This window comes from Dermacentor variabilis, unplaced genomic scaffold (assembly GCF_050947875.1).
Source record: "Dermacentor variabilis isolate Ectoservices unplaced genomic scaffold, ASM5094787v1 scaffold_13, whole genome shotgun sequence".
In the NCBI taxonomy this organism is placed as follows: Eukaryota; Metazoa; Arthropoda; class Arachnida; order Ixodida; family Ixodidae; genus Dermacentor; species Dermacentor variabilis.
The window spans coordinates 22,403,666-22,417,920 of NW_027460291.1; the positions used below are offsets into that span (position 1 = coordinate 22,403,666).

Here is a 14,255-nt window from a genome sequence, read left to right on the forward strand (position 1 = left end):
TACGCTTCCTTGCTCCGCCCCGTATCTCCAGCTGACGAAGGCGAATAGGGACACCCTAAACACGATGCTTTGTAAGGCAACGAAACAAGCACTGGGCATGCCCATATACTCGTCCACGCAAAAACTGCTAGACATGGGCGCCCACAACACGGTGGAGGAGCTCATCGAAGCCCACCTGTCTAATCAGAGAATTCGGCTCAGTCACACGGAACACAGACGAGCCGTCCTACGCAAGATAGGATGGCAGATCAAGCCAGTACCCATCAAGACGGCCCTTCCGGAAGACTGGAAAACGATCATTCAGACAAAACCCCTTCCCCGGAACATGACGCCGGGCAAGGACGACGGGAGGCGCACTGCGCGAGCCAAAGCCCTAGCCCGGAAGCTGGAAGAGAACCTCAGGGTCCTCTACGCGGACGCTTCGCTCCGAAAACACAGTGACCATGCAGCGGTGGTGGTTACATCAAAAGACAGGCTGATCGTCAGCGCGTCCCTGAAGACAACAGACCCCGCAGTTGCCGAAGAAGCGGCCGTGGCCCTCGCACTCGCACAGCCGAGCGTGGGCACCGTAGTCACCGACTCCAAGACAACCTACAGAAGCTTCCGCAGGGGGGTAATCTCCTCCGCGACCCGAGCCATTCCAGCCAAGCACAAGCCTCCGGGAAGAGCCATAGAGCTTGTGTGGGTCCCGGCTCACTCGCAGGTAGCAGGCAACACCATCGCCGACTACCATGCCCGAGAAATGTCCATCCGGGCCGAGCACGAGCCGGAAGAGCTACCGTACCCGGTTACCAGCTTTTGGGACATTACCCGGATGTACCGAGAGGAAAGGTGCAGACTGCCAGAACCGCACCCCAAACTCACCAGGCAACAACAGACGATCCTGCGTCGAGCACAGGCAGGATCGCTTGCGCATCCCGTACTGATGAACCGCATGTACCCTGCGGAATATGATATGCTCTGTCCTTTTTGCAGAAGAGAAAAGGGCACCCTGCCGCACGTCTTGGCAGAGTGCACAGAACTCAAGACCTCCCCTCCTCCCCTTCCCACCAACACCCCCCATCCCCAATCCCCAACCCCTTGAGCAATGGGAGACCTTGTTATCCAGTCCCGCCCTACCGATTCAGCTCGCACTGATGGGCAGGGGCCAGGAGCTGCTGGAAACATATGGGTCCCGTAACTAGGGAACCACCCCATCTGGTGCCTGCGTGCACCACCGATTTATGTCGGGCCCAGTAAATGTTGCTTCATCATCATCGCTTTTCAGCCACTCGACTAGGTTTGCCTTTAAGCCATATGCAAACTCCGGATATCCCTCGCTATCTTTCTTGCCTGTGCTTCTAAACCTCTGCCGAAAAGCTTCGGCTGAAAGACGGTACTTTTTCAAAAGACTAGCCTTAACTTTCGCATAATCATATGCATCCTGCGCACTGAGTCTGGCGATTACTTCTGCAGCCTCACACGGCAACATAGACAGCAACCGCTGTGGCCATGTACTCGGACCGAAGTTCATCTTCTCGCAAGTCCTTTCAAAATTTCCTAGGAACAAGCCTATGTCGTCCCCAACCTCAAATGGCTTTAATAGCCTGTCCATGCGGTATGATTCTGCCTCCCCTGATCGTCCCACAGTCCCTTCACTTCCTTGAGACAACTCCAAATGTTTGCTTTCAAGTTCAAGTTGCATTTTTTTTAACTCGCGATCCTTCTTGCATTCCTCTCTCTCTCTGTCCCATTCTTCTCTCTCTCTGTCTCGTTTCTCTCTTTTCTTAAGAAGTTCCAACCCCATTTCAATGTCTTCCTCACTGGCCTGTTTGGAAATTAGCTGCAATAATTCCGATTCTAGCATTTCCTTGCGTACCTCTAGGCCCAGTTCCTCACCAACAATCAACAATTCGTCTCTCAGCAGTGTCCTTAACTCCATGATTGCTGCTTTACTGCTTTGGTCCTGCTTGCTAAACCTACCTAGGAAAACACAACCTAGCTTACAGTCAACAATCCAGCTTCCCTACTGTTCTAAACAGAACCACTAAATGAAGCCTAGAGAGTCAAAGCAAGAACCGAGCACTCACCGCAGACACAGCACCACGTCGCAAAGTCCGTCTCACTGTTGTCAGCCAGTTGTCAGGTTTTAGGGACAATCTCACTGCTGCCATCCAGTTGTCATGTTTGGAGTCGCGCATGAAATAGATGGTAGCTGGCCCATGCCGTCACCCAACTTATCCATGCTGAGGACATTGTTGAAGGGAAGGACTGCTTCTCATCGAGAACAAGGAATATGGGTTTATTTACAGTATCTACATAAGGCTGTTGCAGTTCATCAGTCTAGCATGACTGCGACAGAAAGCACCCTCAGCAGCCACACAACAGCTGCTTATAAACACTCTGTCCTCCCTAGATCCCTAGGTGAGGGAAACACGGCAGTTCACCGCCAATTCGTAGCATTCAACGTCATCGTAGTCGACCCGCCTTTTAGGGGGAGGGTTACACACACTTCCACACAGGTTTTACTGACCACGCCGAGGTGAGTGGGTTCTTGGAGACACGAGGCTTGGCCCGGGCAAGCGCCTCTTCATCCCAGTGTTGACTCCGCAGAGAATGGCCACCGCGTCCGTCCATGACTTCTAAGCCGCATGAGATGGCCGCGTAAAATACCTTCCAGGGGCTCCCCTGCTTCAAACAGCGGACACAGCGAATCCACAAACAATGCTTGGTCCGCCGACCGCGTTTAGTCATAGCGACGCCGAGGGGGTGTTGACGCAGCACATCGTCCTCCCTACGAAACGAGTCACCGCGGCAGGTGGTGAAGGCTTCTGTGGTCGCTTCGGGGAAGCTCGCCACACTCGCAGCTGCAGCTAGCTGAGAAAACTTTGCATGTCGGCACCTCTGCAGGCCGTTCCTAACAGCATATAATATACAGTCGGTAGTGGTCAGAACATTAGGTAGGTCGTTAATAAATAGTAGAAACAGCAGTGGGGGCCAAGGATCAAGCCCTGAGGAACACCTTGATATATGTTCTTAGCAGATGAGAGTTTGCCGTCAATCTGAACAACTTGAGTACGATTGGTTAGGTAGCTAGAAATAAACTGAAGTGGCGGGCCAGTTATGCCGTAAGATTCAACTTTATGTATTAGAATTTTGTGATTAATGGTGTCAAAAGCTTTTGTTAAATCTATAAATACACTTCCAACCAGCAAGTTTTGGTCGATTGCCTTCTTGACTTTATTGGCGAAGGTTAGAAGCGCAAGCTCGGTTGAGCAACCCTGCCGAAAGCCATACTGTTTAGGTGACAGTAGATTACATTTTGCTAGGTAGGATGATAAACGTGCATGAACTAGTCGTTCAATTATTTTACTGAAAAATGAAAGAATACAAATAGGCCTGTAGTTATTCGGAAGTTCACGATTGCCTTTTTTGTAAACAGGTGTTATATGACTAACTTTCGGAGAACTGGGAAATATGCCTGCTTTAAACGTTTTGTTAACAATATCCGCTATGATAGGAGACAGTCCATTAGAGACTAACTTGATACGAGATGGGTGAACAGAGTCTAGGCCAGGTCCAGTAGACCTAAGCGAAGATATAACATGAACTTTCTTTGCATTCGTAGGTCGCAAGTAGAAAGAATGAAGATTACGAGGCAATGTCCGTAATGGGGATCTGTTTGAGAACCGCAAATACTACTAAAATAGTCACTGAAGGCATTCACGATGTCAGTTGGGTGGCAGTATGCTTGTGTCTCAGTTTTTATTTTGGTTAAATGCTCACGACATTTATTATTTAAGAATTTGTTGATGACTTGCCAGTTGCGCCTCGTATTATTGCCATTATTCAGAATGTTGTTCTGAAAGTAATCTTGTTCGGCACATTTAAGTGCAGCTGCAAGTGTGTTACAATATTTCTTGAAACGAGATTTAAGTTCACAGTTAAATGACTCACAAATTACCCTTTTGTGGAGCCGATTTTTCTTTAAGATACATCGAAGTAGCGCTCTCATGACCCAAGGTTTTCGACGGGAACTAAAAAATTGAGTTATGATAGATGTATAGTGCATTCATGAATGCAGCGTGTAACTTCAGTCAAGAACAACTGATAAGCCTCTTCAGCGCAAGATTCACAGAGTACGGCTGTACAGTCATTTGATGTACCATAGAGATAAATTTTTGAGAGTCAAAATATACTTTCTCTTTCTTTTCAGTCAATTTAGAATTTTCTGTACCTTAAGTCAAAAATATAGGGTAGTGGTCGGTTATGCTGTGCTCGATGACTCCTAATGTACAATCTGTAGTAAAGTTGGTTAATATGTGATCAATTAACGTATCAGATCCTGCCATGTCACATCTAGTTGGAGAAGTAATTAAAGAAGCAAGGCCGTAGCTAAGAAAACACCCAAGATGGTCAGCATCGCTGACCATGATGTCATAACTGGATGCATTAACTTTTGCGTGAGCAAAAGAATAATTACCAAAAAGAAAATAAGGTGTTACGGTAAAGCCAATTTCGACGCAATTAACAATGAATTAACCACATTTTCAGGTCAATTTCTGCATGATTTTCATTCCCGTTCCATTGAACAGAACTGGGTCCTGTTTAAGGCCACCCTCAGTTCACTCATTGACACCTACATTCCTGTGTTATCCATTTCCTACAAAAGCAGTTCTCCATGGTTTACTAACAAGCTTCGGCGGCTTAATAACAAAAAGAAAAGACTTTACAGGCAGGCTAAGCTGACTGGTGTAGCGAGTGCTCATGATAAACACAAAGCATGTGAAAAGGCTTATAAGGCATTACTAAAATCCACTCGCAAAAACTTTTTTTCTCATGATTTACCATCCATGCTAAAAACTAATACTCGTCACTTTTGGCGTGTGGTGAACCCTGCAATTCGCACTGACATCATTCTTACTGATTCTTTTGGTGTTTCCATCAGCGATTCAGATTGCGCTCAACTTCTTAATGATACGTTTGTAACAATTTTCACTCATGAAAACATTAACTCATTGCCAACTTTAAAGACATTAGTGGGAATCACAATGCATGAGGTAGACATCAGTGAGGCTGGTGTTTTATCTCTACTAACCAATCTTAAAATGTCATCTAGTGCCGACCATCTAGGTTTCAACAATAAAATTTTAAAGAATACATCGCATAGTATTTGTCCTCTGTTAACAGCTCTATTTTCCCAGTCACTATCAACTGGTGGTATTCCTAATGACTGGCGCATTGCTAAAATAATACCCATTTTCAAATCAGGTGATCGCGCTTCTCCCCTTAATTATCGTCCCATCTCCTTAACCAGCACTATTTGTAAATTACTCGAACATATCATACACAGTCAAGTAATCAACTTCCTTGAAGACCATAACATTATTTTTAAGCATCAGCACGGTTTTCGCAAGGGCTACTCATGTGACACACAACTTGCCGGATTTATTAACGACATACACGCACTAATAGACGCCGGGTTCCAAGTTGACGCAATATTTTTAGATTTTTCTAAGGCATTTGACCGTGTTCCACACCATAGGTTGGTACTTAAACTTTCACAGCTTAACATTCACCCTACTATAATTGCATGGATCACCGATTTTCTCTCATCTAGAATTCAGTTTACATCAGTTAACAATTCTAACTCATGTTATGCTGATGTTACGTCTGGAGTTCCACAAGGCAGCGTACTTGGTCCTTTACTCTTTCTAATTTATATTAATGATTTACCCAGTTGCGTTTCATCTAAAATCAGACTATTTGCAGACGATTGTGTAGTTTACCGATGTGTAACAAGTAACACCGATAGCCACTTACTACAAACTGACCTGGACGCAATAAGTGCATGGTGTTCTAATTGGTTAATGCCATTAAATATTTCCAAAACTAAACTCATGTCTTTCACCAATAGGCCACGAATTCTAACCACCTACTCCCTTGATAACAACCCTGTGGAACTCGCAACTACTTACAAGTACCTTGGCATCAATCTTCAATCAAACTTATCATGGAATAATCATATTAACCTTACCCTTGCCTCTTCAAATCGTACTCTCGGACTTATTAAACATAACTTAAAAGAAGCCCCAATGCATGTTAAAAAACTAGCATACACAACATTAATCCGTCCTAAACTAGAATACGCGTCTGCCATCTGGGATCCCGAACAAACGTATATCATAAGTAACATCGAAGCCTTGCAGAACCGTGCTGCGCGATTTATATTTTCAGATTATTCACGTTACACCAGCGTCACCGCGTTAAAGAATAAAGCTGACTTGGACAACTTAGCACTTCGCCGTAAAATTTCTCGCCTAACACTTTTCCATAAGCTTTATCACCATCCATCACTTCACGATGATTTCATTCAGTCACCAACAGTTATTTTTCCACGCCGTGACCATCCATACAAAGTCAAACGCATTAACTGCCAGTCATCCCATTATGCATCTTCGTTCTTACCACGCACAATAACTGAATGGAACGCCTTACCATCAGTCATTGCCACGGAACCAGACTTGACTAAGTTTCAACATTTAATTCGCTCACGACTTGTCGACTAATCGTATTATTATTCTTTTTTGGGACTTTTACAGTGTTTTCCGATATTTGTTGGTGTTTTTAGTGCAGTTGCCTTATGTTCTCCTAATATGTACTAATGTTTTCTCTGTAATAATTGTGACCTAATTATCTTGTATGTTAACTATGTTTCACTGTATTATTACTTCTGTTAACCTCTCTTGTTTTTAGTATGTACAAACTACAACCAGTGCTTGTGATTGACCCCCCCCCATGTAATACCCTCGTGATGAGGGCCTTTGGGGGTATTTTGAATAAATAAATAAAAATAAATAAATAAATCAGAACATGATGGAATATTAGGGTCGATAATGTTTATGTTGACGTCTCCAGATCACCTTTTCCGTTGGACATTAAAGTTTATTCTATCTATCTATCCACAGATAATAACATTTTTGTTTTCATTCGTAACAGTGTGTAACTTTTCAAACTGTAGACAAAATTCAGAGTATGATGATGATGGTGAACGATACATGCATGCTAACACTGTGTTCTGGCCATCAATTGAAAAAAACACTCTGATCAAATTCTAACCATATAAACTCGCAGAGCAAATTAGAAAAGGCAAGACCATTGCAGTGTTTGTATGGCAATGACGATTTAATAAATATTGCAGATACGCCGCCACGTGGCATAGCACGATAGCAGTACTCTGCATTGTACTCTGGTAGCGTATATAAATTTCTATCGTCCAGTGACAACCATGTCTCAGATAGACAGGTAAAAGAGAACTTGTGATTAGTTATAGAAAGAAATGCTATGAGGCTGTCATAGTTTTTTCGTAGACTATGAATATTAAAATGTATCAGCGATAATTTGGGAGTTTCATCCCTGAAAAATTTTTTAAGATCCTAAAAAGAAAACATTCTTGAGCAGGTTTAAGACATGCAGCCGAACACACTAGTAGGCTAGGTGAAAACAGCAAGATCACCCGCACTAGATACGGCAGACATGGCTGTCATCTGTCTTTCTCGCCTTGATTATGCAGTGCTCTGTCCTGAAGTGTTTCCAGCCTCTTGCTTTTTTCATTTAAAGAGCTTGTGCGAACAGCCGCTTTCTTTCTTGCGTGAGATGTTCGTTTACTTATAAGGGCTTCTGATCCTTTTATGGAAACCCAAGGATCACAGTGGTCAAATGAGCCTTGCGTGCATTTTTCACGAACTCTGCTTTATTTTACTCAAGAGCAAGAGCATGCAATAATATTTGTTTCTTTTTTTGGCTCGTACATGATGTGCAGTATTGACATCCTCAGGTGCGATTTTGCATCCTACAGCATCACCCATAGACTGAACAACTGCAAGACAGCTTTGACCTTTGGTTGCAGGGCACCTTTTATTTCTATGTTATTTAGTGGGGAAAACCACACTACAAATTCGTAACGCGGCGAAGCTTACTAAAGCACATTTGCAATTACGGAACACATCATTCGCCTTTAATGCAGAAGCACAATGCCGATTCATGCCCATGCTTTTGGCTGGACTACACATGCTGTTTAAGAATTGATTCGTTGATTGTGGTGCACTGGTACGTTACTCTAAACTGGAGGGCTGAAATTTATATGGAAGCACAATTTTTATTAAGGGGACGAGGGTGATAAGATGGTTGCAGCACAGCTTTTTTTTTTTTTTTCTTTCAGGCACCTGCTCTGCTAGAAGCTTCCATTGGAGTTTTTCGAGCCTCTTTCAGCCAGCACATAGTGTACGTAAAAAGCAGACACTGACTGAGCTTGGGAATATCACCTATGCTTCTGCAGTAAGTTGCTCACAAGAGAAGTTCATGCCTATCTACAGTAAAAAAAAATATATAGCACGACCAGACAAAATAAAAGAAAGGGGCAGGCTGCAGCAATACTAGGTGTTAAATGGTGCTTTATCCTCTTTCGTTTTCTATTTTTGTGCTTACTTTTATTACGCATGCTGCAGAGTGACTGCAAGAGTGCCAAAGTTGAGCTAGTTGGTATCAGGTCTCATGGTTGTTAATAACATAACAGCGTGAAAAACGGACAAGGGCTTGGAAGCATCCAGTGACCTTGCTTGTCGCATGGTGTCACTCCAAGGAAACACCATGAGCCTCCAGACCAACTAGGAAGGGAGGTTTGTTGCAATCACTTCTGAACTGTATTTCCACCAAACCAACACTACTCGCAATGACAAATTTTGGACGGCAGAAGGTTTGCATCCAGCAACGGCTAAAAAGGAAGCATTCAGGATGTGCAAAGTGGGCCTTTTGAAGCTGGCAGCATCACTGAAGGCGATTTCCCCTTTGAGGGGATTGTTTAAGAGGTTGTTACGTAGCAACAGTGTTGGGTGTTTAGTAGTAGAGAAGCTTGTCTTTGCCCACTGTCAATAGTCTGTTCCTTCTCCAGGGCCCCTGTGAAGTACCCACCTTTTAGGTGCAATGTGCTCTCTATGCATGCATGCATTTTTAGCTCATAAAGACGTCTATTACGCATTGCCTGAAGCTCGTCCTTGCTGGTGTCACCCAAGAAGGCATCGGGGAGTATGGCAATGCACACTTACGAGACACTGTTGCCGGCAGTGAAACCAGATTAATAGAACTGCTGTTTTTTTTTGTCCACTCCATCCTCGTCAGTTACAATGAGCAGTTCTTTGTCCAAACAGAAGGCATACATATTTCATTGTGCATAGCCTGCGTACTAAGACCTGTTAGCGTGTTATGACAGATATCTGCCTGAGAAGCTTAGCATGGCGTCTGTATGTCAAAACCTTCTGACGCATTGATGACTTTCTTGTTTCCTACTCTGCCTGATGAAGCCAGCAAGTGGGTCAACCAGATGTTCAACAGGCTTCCCACTAGTTTTCCCAAGCCTCTCCTCTACCAGGGTGCTGCTCATCGATATCTATGTTTTCTTGACCTCAAGCTGCACTTCAAGCATGGCCACACCTGCTGAACCTATGCGATCAAAAAGTGCTATACATAATTTTGCGCCAAACTCGTGACATGTCCTATAAGGCCTTGAGAAACACCCTCGTTTATTTATGCCCTCGTCATACTGTATGAAGCTTATCATAAGTGTAATGATTAACATTTGCTGGTTTTTCAGAGTTATTCCGGTCCGGCTTGCTGAAAGCTATCCTGGCTGAGCTTCAGAAGCAAAAGACTGCTGCCGGACAAGAAGTGCATGAAGCAAGGGTCGCTATAACCGCGTAGGTCACACAAAATGAAGAAGACCACTGAGTGTACAGGCAGTTTAGCTCATATCCAACAAGCTTGGCTCTCCCTCTGTAAGCGAGTAGACTCAACTTGCCCCGAAGACATGGCCTGTGACAAACCACATGCCAGATGCCGTGTCCTCTGCAGAGCTGCGGCAAAGCTGCAGTACATTTGTACCGAGTGAATAAACATAATAAATATCTTTTACAACAATACAGAAATAAATGCGCACCATGCATCAGCCTAGAACACGGAAGAGCGTTGCAACAAAACGTAGCTGTTTCACAGGCTGCGTATCCCACTTATGAGTCATAAAGGGTCTCAAATTTGGATTACACATAATACAGGTGGTATTATGTGTAATCCAAGTTTGAGACATACACAGCAATACGTTTATATATTTACATTCCTACTCCCTTCGTAATAGGACTGCCAGAACTTCCACAATAGAAAATAATTTAAAACACACAAACGCAAAGAACATAGACATATGTCTTGTTTTCAAACGCGAACATCGTGCAAATCACATCTAGCATGGAAGAATGTGAACAACCTGTGTTAGCATCGTAAACTTCATACTAGGCAAGGAACACACAACAATCCCGCGGCAGCCGCTAATGAGACCAAAACAAGAACACATGTCTGTGAACGCACAACTGGAGCCCCCAAAGCCACCCTGCTCCTCTACAACCCCCATTGCATGGCTGCACCACTCGTTTCAAGCACAGTAGACAAACCACATATTGCATGGGTATTCAGACAAAAAATGGGTTTCTGACATTTATCACATACCGTTCCACAACAAAAAATATACTCAAAAAGCCATTCCGCCCCGAGCTCTCTTGTTCTCAAAGACAAACACCACCCATTATGGGCCACCCTACACAGCTCTGAATGCTGGACTGGCCAAACATGCACACCGTGGGATTGGCTCACTGTCCACTCACTAGGCGCAAGGGTCGGCCAGGGATAAAGAACCACCACTGCAGCCGGTAGAAGCACAGGGGAGGGAGTTCACGCAGTCGATCAGGCTCGGCCACATAAGACAGCAGCCACTGTGCCCCAGACAGGAAGCCTAGGAACACGGTCCTGCAGACAGCATCAGGCACTTCATCAACATCTTTTGTGTCCACTCCAAGACGAAAACAAATCCCCAATAGACCTCTCCTTGTTTGGAAACAGCATGACATTCCTACAAGTGTCCATCTGCTGCACCTTCAAAGTGGGTGCTGGTTGGCAAAAAATGTTCACGAGACCTGTTCTCTATGCAGAAGAGCGCTGCTTGTATAGACGTCTGCACGCCAAGTTTCATCCTAGATGCCAGCGCTCGTTGCTCTCCTGGCGGAACGATTTCACCTCCCACAGGGGTACATTTCCGCCACTTTCCTTCAAAGTCGCGCCCATGCATAGTTCTAGCTGCACGCAAAACCTCTCTTGCTTGCGCCTCTTCGGATGACTGGAAATTATAGTTGTGTTGTTAACTGTCACAACAGCAATGCAAACATGAAAGGGTTGATGTCACCAGAGAAATTCTGCCGATCCAGAAGACAATGGTACAAAAAAAAGCAGACAGACATGGATTACTGCGGTGCGCCGAACAAAGTGAGTAAACAACTGGCAAACAAAGCGATCTCGTTCATTGATCACTTGCGAGTGTATGAGAGTTTTTACATGTAATCCACATGAATTTCATGATTACTGGGCACATAATCCTTTTATCAAAATAAAAACGTTCATTTGTTAGACCAGCGCTTGTCCTGTCTTCTTTTTCGCGTTTCGCTTGTGTGTGTGCTGCCCAAGAATGGAAACCACTTCTGTTGCATGCGCTAGTAGTGGCCGGAGTTCACGCGTGCTGAGAAATTTAATATGTGCACGATGCACTGAACATGACCGGAGTCCATTCCTGCATCACCACTGCACCGATCGATCGAGTTGCTGGATGATACACGCCTGCGTCTTCGTCGCGTCAGCATTGCTGAAGCAGAAATGATTACTAATACTTTCAACTTCCGTCTCTTGACCACTGTTGAAAAATGGCCAAGCTATTTACGCTGCTGCCTCTATTCTATATTGTAGGGGACGTATTAATTAAAGTTGTGTGCACATGTTGTATTTGTGCGATTTTTCCGGCAGCACATACAACGTCGTTTTCAATGGACGGTTAGGACACTTACATGGCTAAGCAGGCACTGCCCTTTCACCGCATTGCAATTATGAAAATAATCGTCAAGCGCACTGTATCTTCTTAAAGGCAAATAGAAGCGTGTATGTCGTCCTTCGAACAAAACGTCCACGCACACACACAGGCACACATCGCGCGCGGTACGAAACGTGCCCAAAGACATGCAGTTCAAGAGGCAATCAAGGCGGTGCGAACGAGAGATGGGAGAGATGCACACTCGCTAGTTAAATTTTACCCCGCATGTGGCGAGCTCGCGCCAGCACCGCTCGGCGGTGCTGTTCTTGTCTATATAAACTGCCGCCATCGTAATTCTGGCATATTGCTATTTTTTGAAGTGACTGCACCTATGGACTGTACCTAGAAAGTATAACCATCCCCGTTTTACCGGCACAACAACTTAGCGTTGTTGCCGAGTGCATCGTTCCCTTAAATGGGCCCTGAACCACTTTTTATGGAAGAGGAAAAATGCATTTGAAGTTAAAATAGGCTATTTCAGAAATGCTTTGCCGCAAAAAGTACTTCAATGCATTCAGCAGAAGCGAAGTTATTGGCAATCAAACACCCTCTTCGCTGTGCTCCCGTTCCTTCTTCAATGCCTTGCACTGTGAAGGCTACAGTGGAGCAGGGCATGCCCACAATGCTCTGCCTTCTAAATGAGACCGTGGTGAGCAGCTCAAATTTGTTTTTGGATGTTCACGTCGATGCTACTACTTTCGATTTTGGCACCTACGATGCGCCAAACCTAAACCAAATGCGGTTGTCCGCAGTGAGCCGCAGTGCACCTAGCTAGCGGACTCGTGGTGACACACCGCGGCAGTATCTATGCGACGTAGAAGACTGTAGCTGCCTATAACTGCAGTGCACATGTGCAGCGTTTGATTTGTGCACAACGAGGCTTGAGTGCGCACTCGTGCTCGGATGCTACAGCCTGGCAGTGCTATGTAGTGTGGACCGGCTTTGCCCTTCACCAGCTTGACCGACGATTAGTGGCCACATCCAACTTGCGCATTTTTGAAGCACTGTCAATGAGTCTGCCAAGGCATCTAACCAAGAGCGACCAAGAGTGAGTACTTGCTGGCAAGCGCGCATGTGGTCTAACCTTAAGTTTCACGTGGTTCAAAGCTAGTTGAGCGTTCAAAACTAGTCGAAATTAGTGAGACCCGACAGCTACGACATCGATAAGTAGGGTGGCCAAAGTTTAATTCCTATGCAGGCGGCCGCACCCGAGCATCCGCAAATGATAGTCGGCTTCTTCTGGAAGTACGTAATTATTATAGAAATTTGAAAGCACATTTTCGCCTACTTCATCCTGTTTATTGAACTCCATCAGTAAAGGCACATAGTAACAGTACGATGACGTGCATTGATCGAAACACCCTTCTTGATTGACATCAGCTACTGGCCATCAGCTATTGGCTAATAGCAGCCACGTACGGGAATCTGCTTTACGATGAAATAAAGCGACCAGAAGAGAGTGAGGAGTAGGCTTCTGTTGAAAGAAGAGCGTTTGAAAGAAAGGTGACATTGCGCTCCGCTTGCAAGCTCCACATGCTGTGTATAACTCCAAAACTTGGCTGAGATATTCACAGCAATGTATGCTATCCGCAGACTATGTTTTCTCATCAAGCCAAAGGGCTGGTTCAGTACCCCTTTGAATCAACATGTAGTGATTTCGTAAGAGTGCTTCTTCTGTAGATCAAATAGCCACAAAAATTTATTACTCTTTGAAAGCGAACATTTTATCATAGATAATGCACACTTTCACAGTGCTGAAATGATACTTCACTATGACTAGTCCTAGGACAAAAATTTCTATTGCATTGTAGAGAAAGTACTCATTTGTGCCCCAATTACACTGTAGCTTTAAACAATATACAAGATACACCTTGTGGTATTTTACCATGCACCTAAGTATACCCCAGGCGGTCAAAACTAATCCGAAGCCTTTCCTTACAGTGTCCCCCATAAGCCGCTAGGGAGCGTATAATTCAGCACCATAATTTTATTTTCATTCTTCGTCATGGTCATGTGAATGTACAAAGCAAAAGCATACGTAAGTACATAATCCATTGCATGGTAACTTCGCTCTGTCTGCTGCCTTCCTTTGCTGCACTCAACTTTATAAGACCCAACCTTTGCAAGTTTATGTGCATTATAACAGCATGAAGTCCATGCAGTAAAACGAAGTATAAGAATAAAGAAAAAAAAATTAAAAATTAAAAATTACTTTCTAAACACTGAACCATTGATCGAGGTAAGTAGTTACAAGTACTTAGGCGTTGTCTTTAAAAATAATCTTTCTTGGAATGACCATATAGAGAGCGTGGCGTCTAAG

At 44.4% G+C, this 14,255-nt stretch overlaps 1 protein-coding gene across 10 annotated transcripts in view; it reads right to left on the reverse strand.

Annotated features, from left to right (window-relative positions):
• LOC142566780 (uncharacterized) overlaps positions 1-14,255 on the reverse strand; it is a 217,358-nt gene that overhangs the window by 146,461 nt on the left and 56,642 nt on the right. For all 10 annotated transcript variants that reach the window (XR_012825127.1, XR_012825128.1, XM_075677667.1 and 7 more), the window contains exon 4: positions 10,686-10,827. Coding sequence is in view for 8 of the 10 variants with exons in the window: in XM_075677667.1 (XP_075533782.1) it covers positions 10,686-10,827 (142 nt within the window). In the remaining 2 variants the exon portion in view is untranslated. The remainder of the gene's footprint in view (positions 1-10,685; positions 10,828-14,255) is intronic.